Source organism: Episyrphus balteatus, chromosome 3 (assembly GCF_945859705.1).
Source record: "Episyrphus balteatus chromosome 3, idEpiBalt1.1, whole genome shotgun sequence".
Lineage (NCBI taxonomy): Eukaryota > Metazoa > Arthropoda > Insecta > Diptera > Syrphidae > Episyrphus > Episyrphus balteatus.
Window position 1 is genome coordinate 99078872 of NC_079136.1, and position 8142 is coordinate 99087013.

Here is an 8142-nt window from a genome sequence, read left to right on the forward strand (position 1 = left end):
TTTATTTAACAACAGTGGTCACTTTTGAATTAAAAGTCTTCCTAACCTCAGGCAAACGAATCGCAAAGTTTTGTAAAAAAAATTGCATTTGAAAATACAATTTTTAAATGTTGTTTTAAAATTGTATTCGAAAGAAATCAGAATTCAATACAATTTGCATAGAAGCCAACACCGAAACATGTTAAGGATACTTTCTGATTCAAATACCTCTGTCAAAATAGTAAAGAAAAAATAAAAAATAAATCACTTATAATAGTTCAGTCAATGAGGAGTCAAATATAGGGGATCCGAAAAAAGTTGTGACGTCAGCTAAGTTTGGATGCAGTTTTGAGGAGGGGTTATTTTGAGTATAAATCTCAGTTTGCGTATTGTTTGGTCTTGTGGGGCGTCCGCTATTTTGAAAAACGCATTTGTCTCAATATCTCGAGAAAGACTGTGGTCGGATAGAAAATTTCAATCAATGTCTAATATTATGGAACAAATCAAAATAATTCTCATCCAGTATAGCGTTCGCTAAAAACAATATGACGACATCCCCAAAGTATGGTAAAATAGTTGGTTTGAATATCAAAAAAAATTTTTCACTTTTCATTTTCGTTAATGTTCTAAAACATCGACTTTTGAAAATCATAATACTCAAAAGAATTTAGTATCACATAGTAATTTCTTGTTATGCCGTTGACTCAACGTAAAAAAGGGTTGAGAGTCCCTTAATTCAACAAATTTACGCCTTGTCATTCCATTGTGCGTTTAAACTCGAATTCCCTTCATACTAAAGTTATGATAAATATAAAATTATTTATAAAAACAAAATAAAGGATAATTTAAAGTAAACAATAAAATTTATTGAATATAAAAACAAGTGCAGGTAGTGCATAATACAATTTCCAAATACATACAAATAAAATGTGCTAGAGATTAAAATATTCATAAGAGAGTGTTATTTTTTAATAATCTTGTTTTTTTTTTTTCTAAATATGTTTTTAGTGAATTTGCTTAGCAAAAATAAGCAAGACTGACTTTAGATTAATTTTTTATTAACACAGAATTGATTTTTCTTTCCTTTTCAAGAGTACTAATCAATATTTAATTGCCTGAAAGTACCCTCAACACCAAATAGATCATCTTGAGTTTTTGGTGCTCCTGGACGCAAAGATTCATCAGCTTTCGAATTCTCTTGCTCCTTAAACCATGGGGTGTATTCGGCTAGTTTTTGTTTCCATTGTTGATTAAGTTCGGTAATGCTGCCAATACTGCCACCATACTCATTAGGAAGCAGTTCTTTGGGAATAACTTTATACAAACTCTCCACATCACTATGGAATGTAATTCGATTACGAATTTTTTCCGAAACGAAAGGTTTCACAAAGTTCATTATTGTGTCAATCAGTGGTGAAATATTTATCACGTGCACTTCCTTCACTTTAACCGGATAAGCTTCTTGAACAGCAATCAGGAATTTCTTGACAACGGATGGTGAAAATTTTGCAAAGTTTGTTGGTGTTGCAACGGCAGCATCCAAAATGAAGATGTCTCCAGCTATGCCAACTTTTTCTTCCAACAGTCGAATATCGCCAATCATCAGAGCTACCTTCATGGCATCGTTAACTTGGTTTGGCTGGAAATCACAATCTATTGCCCTAATGAATGTTATCCGACGTCCGTTGGGCGTAAGACCGGGAAGAGTGGGGCAATGTCTAATGAGAGAACATGAAAAGTAATTAAGCAAACATTGAGGTGGTTAAGGTGTTAAAACTTACACATAATCCAATACCACAGCTAAGTTTTCCTTAGAAATATCCCGATCGGAGAAGAACTCCGGCACTGCATTCCTCATTGTGTAATACATATCCAACTTGCGTTTCACTTTTTCCAAACTAAATTTGCAACCTCGAAGGAAAGTCCTTAGACGTCCATCGTCCATATCCTTTGGCAGATGAGGTTGTGTCTGAAGCCATTCTCGAATAAGACCTACATCCCGTTCGATATCAGCAGGATTTTCTGGCTCACGAAGTTCCTCACGGATGGAAACTCGTTGAGCTGGAGTTGGTTGAATGAGAATCATCTGTATACAGCAAAAAGAGGTAAACAAAAAATTAATTATGATGTAATAGTTTGAAGTTGAAAAAAAAGTAAAAAATCAAAAGATACAAGTTCAGCTAATGACGCTAACTGTGATGTAAATATGGATTTGGCTTCATGCACATTGGAAGCTTATATCAAGTTTGCTATTTTTTTTTGTTTTTGTATTTGATGTCTCAATGCACAATTTTCTGTTTTGTGTATTTAGGTTATTTAATGTTCAGATAACCGGATAAACTTTCACTTTCATTCGAGCGCTCTACGAACCAGGGATCGCAAAAAAGAGCAAAGAAAAACATTACTACGATAGGATGGTGGATAGCAAGAAAGAAGCAGGTATTTGTGTAAATTACGTAACATGGCTGTAGTAGTTGTTTGTGCTTTTCAAGTCTGGATGCTATTTGCAAAAGCTCAGTTTGCCTATATGAACAAAGCAATTCGAATTGCAATACCTGTGGCAAAAGAAGCAGAATAGATGGTTTAGAAAGGATACCATTAGGTAGGTAAATCAATTAAATCACAAATTTGGATGATATTAGTTTGATATCATTGTACCTCTGTATTTACCAAGTAAACAATGCAATAATTGGTTTGGTGTTGAAGAGGTGTTTTTTATTTTTATATTTTTAAATTATGTGTTGATTGGTAATCAAAAAAGGCGATATACACCCTTATTATAGCTATCAACTATCAACAACTATCTCGAATCACCATTGTGTTAATTTAAAAATGTGATTTACCATTGGATTCATGTAAAGGCTTCTTCTTTTCGAATTTTAGAAATATGAAATTTATGAATCACGGAGAAGAAGACAAAAGCTTGACAAGAGTAACCGCGGGAATTTATGTGAGTACCATTGTAGTACAAAAAGATGAAATTGAAAACAAAAAATATTAGACGGTGTTGATGACACTTGAGAAGCATTATTTTGGAAATCATTAAACCTAAATAGATCGTTTAAGATTAAAATTATAGGCTTAAATCACGAAAGACTGAAATTCGGATATTTTTCTAGATTGTATTTGTATGCATTTTTGACAATAATTCGTATCATTCGTCACTTTTGTCCGAAAACTATAGATATTTTATTTGAATTTTTTTTCAAAAGGTCACAAATTGGTAATAGAAACTTTTTTTCTTTATTAACTTAAGGAGAATACTTTTTGTTGGGATTAGAAAACAAAAACTTCTTGGTTTTTCTAGTACGTAATTTTTAGGAGGCTCTTTTGGTTTTGCAGCGTCAGAATTTTTTTTTGTTACTACATCACCTAAACCTAAGGGATTGTTGCATTAATATTAATGAAAACAAAAACATATCTGTTAAAAAAAGCCAAGTTCTCTTATGTTAAAATTATGCTTGCACAAAAAGTACTGAGATGTAAAAATGTACCAACACAGAGAAAAATAGACCACATAAAATAGAACAAAAACAATAAGATTTCTCTATGGTTTTCATCCAAGAAGGAAACCTTATTAAAACAATCGGGTTTTCCTTATTGTTTTAAAATCTGCAAAAAAAAAAAAAAAAACGATGACCAGGCTGGGAATCGAACTGGAGACTTCAAATCGTTAGTCGCCCACCTTACCACCTGAACCAACCTGCCATGAAAATATTGATTGCAATTTTTGTTCTACTGCTAAGTTGCAAAAAAAAATCAACTTTTCAGTCAAATTTTAATAAGATTTTCTCTATAAAAATAATAAGAAATCTCCTTAAAAAAACCTTATTAATCGTTGATTTTAATAAGATTTCCTTATGAAATGTATGGACGGTAAAACAATGGCAATCTGTTAGTTTTTAGCGGGTCATATTTTTCTCTGTGAAGTTCTAAAGTTTGGTTTTAAATTTGTATCAATTAAATTTTGATTATTTATTTTACAATTTTTCTTTCAACTATCGTATCGATTTTTAAGGTTATTTGAAAAGTTACCATAGAATTCTCAAATTTTAAAATGTTTCCTTTGTATAAAATACCAGTTCTACCATTCTACCAAGTTTCAAGATTCTACTGTAATCAGAAGCGCTCTAAAATATTTGATTAAATTTTAGTTTTTTTTTTTGGCTTTTTTTGTATAGCTGTAAGGCTAGGCGCACACATGCGATTTTGACCGCGCGATTATTCAGTCGCAAATTAGATGACAAGAATTTCAATGACTGTAGACACAATTTTCAAATTTTTAATTCCGGGAAGCATGTGTGTTCACAGGCATTGAAATCCATGTGATCCATTTTTGCGACTGAATAATCGCGCGACTAAAATCGCATGCGTGCGCCTAGCCTAAGAGAGGTTGGAAAATGGCCTGAGTTGTTTCCTGTAAATAAGGGTGTAGTGCCAAAGTTGCTAGAGAACTTGGGCTGGGCACTGCCGTGCCCCTTGATTTTCTATATCCATGTCTAAAATCTGTTAATCTACATTTGTATTCAATTGCATTGATTTCGTTACTTATTATTAGCTCCCAAAGTCTTCACTTTGTATTATTGAATTCAGTTCAATTGTAATTATGTGTAAATTTCTGTTTGCCCTTTCATTTTCATTGAAACTTATATGTATCTTTTTCAGCGTTGGCTAGTTTAAAGTTACATGCAAATTGCATGTAAATTAACTTTGTTCTACTAATTGTGGTGTTAATATCATTGAACTTTATAGATTATGTCAGTTTAACAAGGTTCTTAATAATATTAAGTACATAAGTTGTAATAAAGAAAAACTATTAAAAATTACTAGCATTAATTTGTTTGGTTGAATCATATATCATTTAATAATTATTATTAAATTATAATTATTAAAATAATTACAAAAATGGATATTTATTAATCTATTGAATTGAAGGAGTAAATCTATGGTCAATGTGGATCTAAGATTATATCGCACAGGGTTATATCAAAAATAATATTTGCATTAAAAATTTGTAGATAAAAATATTTTTCAATAAAAAACAAAAATTTTATTGCAAATAAAAAATTTTCAGCATTGAAAAAAAAAAATTCAATTCAAAAGGTGTCCATTAAATATATTTTTTTTAATATTCATCGAATTTCTTACAATTTTCACTATTTGACCATACATCAGCAATGTCCAAATGTTTTTGAAACATATGTATTTCAAACAATGATTTAATTAGTAAGACATAATTTTTTTGTCAAATAAGACAGTATTGTTACAACTAACGAAAATCAATTCTATTATGTATTTGAAAGTTGTAAAACACTGCATTTTTTGTCAGGTCACAGTGTTTTATTAAAAAAAATTTCACTTCAGCTCAAATGAGATAACTTCGCATATTAGGTTAGTTCAAATTTCAAATTAGATTTTTTTTCTACACGATTTGAAATGAGATGATTTGCGAAATTATCTCATTTGGGCTCTAGTGAAAATGGGCTATTAACTTCAAAAATTCTTACATAGACAGTGGTGCTTCTAATTTATGAAGTTATTTTCTTCATTTTTGGAGTTTGCAAAATATGTATTTAATTTCAAAACTCATATTTTTATATTTTATTTAAAAAATATAATTACTATTTTAATTTTTTTTTTAAACATTTGAAATTTCATAAAATTTACATTAAAACATCTTTCTTTTTGTGTACTTGTATAGTGTTCATGTATTGAGCGAGCTTTTTTGTCAAAGGCATAATGAGTATTTCATATTAAGAAAAAACATCAGGAATGTATTTAATATTTCCGAAACGAAAGAGCTCATCTCCGAACTTTTTTAATTTAATTTTTGTTTGAAATATATTCTACTCTTTTATGATTTACGGTATGACGAGTATCCTTGTTTTTAAAGTTCAAACTTTTTGTTCGTGTATTAAGCGACCTTTTTTTTTGTCAAAGGTATAATGAGTGAGTATTTAAAATTAAGAAAGAAAAAAGAGCTCATCTCCGAACTTTTTCAATTTTATTTTTGTTTGAAATATATACTGCTCTTTCATGCTTTAAGGTATGACGAGTATCCTTGAAAAAAGTCGTTGAATTAGAGATATATAAAATAGCAAGAGGTGAAAAACAGTTCCATCAAACAAATCCTAATCATTATTGTAAAATCCAAAGAGCTTCTACTCGAACGTTTTTATTTTTTAATAAATTTTAGTTTTCACTTATTTGTTTTCAACAAAATATTATTTATTGTTTCGTTAATTCAATAACTCCACATAGAAATACACACAAAATTTTACTAAAAATAGTAAACAAATCTTTTTACTTCGTGGAAAATCAAAAGATTTGATGTTAAAACTCTTTTTCGTAAAAAAAGAGGTATCACTTATTTCATTAGGACAATAATTGTTAAAAATTCACATCTTTAATTGGGAAACTTACAATTGGTATTTTTCAAAAATTTGCTTTTTTGTTAAAAAAAAATGAGGGAAGTAATCCACGAAATTGGGAACAGGATTTGCACGATTAGTAGCACACACGGTAACAAGTTTTCCTTGTTGAGTTTTTTTTTTGTCTTGTCTTAAAAAAAAGATATTTTTTCGCGTAATACAACCTTCTTGAAGTTGGTTAAATCTGCAACTGAACTATTATAAACAAGCACAGCCTCAATATATACGAAGAGAGAGATCAAGCCAAAGAGAGAGGTAAAACCAGAGAACACAGGTTCAATTATGGATCATGCCACACGAAGAAAATTTTCTTCGTCTTTTCCATTGGAACGAATTGCCGGATGGTTGGAGTTGTGGCGCGCTACTTGGTTAGATACTATATAGTTAGATGGAGGGAAAAGATAGTTAATTCTTTTTTTTTGTTTTTTTTTTTGGGAACGTTAAAGCAATTGAAGAGGAAACGCAAAGATAAGTTGAAATTGAGTACAACTATGCTTCACTGGCGACTTACGTTGCATTGTGGGCTAAGTCAATATAACCTCAGAAATTAAAAGAAAATAAAAACAAAAAAACGATTAAAATTAATAAGCAAGTTCCAGTAAGTAAGTGTGACTAGGTTTAGGTTTTTGTGGCACAGACCTTTGAGGTTACCTCGAATATGTACTTGAACGAACTTGTTGATGACCCAGGAAAGATACCTAACTTAAGGCTTGTCCATCAGTTGAGAAATGTAGTTTGAATAATTTTTTTGCAAACAAGTAGACCTTTATTTTGTAACAAACACATTAACCAAACCTGCGACATGCTAGGGTAAGAATGTCAACATATTATAATAACAATTTCTCAAAATATGTAATTATGCAATAGAAATGATTCACATGAATAATTTTTTTAAATAGAAAAGTCAAGCATATAGCATTGATTTAAGCATGAAATAGTTCAATAAGCAAGTGTAACAGGTGGTTTTTTCTCATCAATATACAAAATACGAAAATGTGATTACAGAACCAACTTGTACGTGCTACGATAAAAAATCAAACCTATAAAGACTTGAGATTATGTTTTTTTTTTTTAATTTTTAGAACTAATTCAAATTTGATTGCTTAAAATCACAAAGATGTTAATAGCAGGTGCACATTTTGTTTTAATCAATGAGAATTATATAGTAATTATGAATTTTAATTTGATTTTTCTTAAAATGATTAGATGTACAATTTTAGGAGGACACAATTGGATTTGAGTGTTTATTTAATGAGTTGCCAAATATAATTCTAACCTTGTAAAAGAATACACTTATTGTTTTGTTTTGTTACTATTAAGCACACGCAAAAAAAAAAACAATGTTTAGTTCCCAATTAACTATTGACAATGCTAATTGATACAGCAAATTAAAATTAAAGGAAAAGAAAAGTAAAAATGTAAGAGTGGGGAGGAAGTTAATTAGCAAATTGTCATTTGATATGGAATTAGTTGGAACCTTCAGATTAAGATGTAAGATTTGTAAATTTTATGTTTTGTGGTTAATTTGAAAATTTCTGAAGTTTGAAAGAAAAGAATTCTCAAGAAATAATTCATGGCAAATGTCCGAATTTGACAACAATTTTCTGAGTTTTTATTCAGAATTAAAAGTAATTCGTGGCAAATGTTCGAATTTGACAATAAAAGACTGCGTTTTTATTCAGAATTACAATCAATTAAATAAAATTTGAAGCCTACATAAAGGCTAAAATCA

General features: G+C 29.9%; 1 protein-coding gene across 1 annotated transcript; it reads right to left on the reverse strand.

Moving 5' to 3' along the window:
* Positions 1-868: 868 nt before the first annotated feature.
* Positions 869-6589, reverse strand: LOC129914226 (alpha-tocopherol transfer protein-like). Its single transcript, XM_055993367.1, has 3 exons — positions 6403-6589; positions 1761-2065; positions 869-1697 (listed from the first exon to the last, which is right to left on the reverse strand). Exons 2-3 carry the CDS (start codon positions 2063-2065, stop codon positions 1076-1078), a joined length of 927 nt encoding a protein of 308 aa, XP_055849342.1. The 5' UTR covers positions 6403-6589; the 3' UTR covers positions 869-1075.
* Between the last annotated feature and the right edge of the window lie 1553 nt (positions 6590-8142).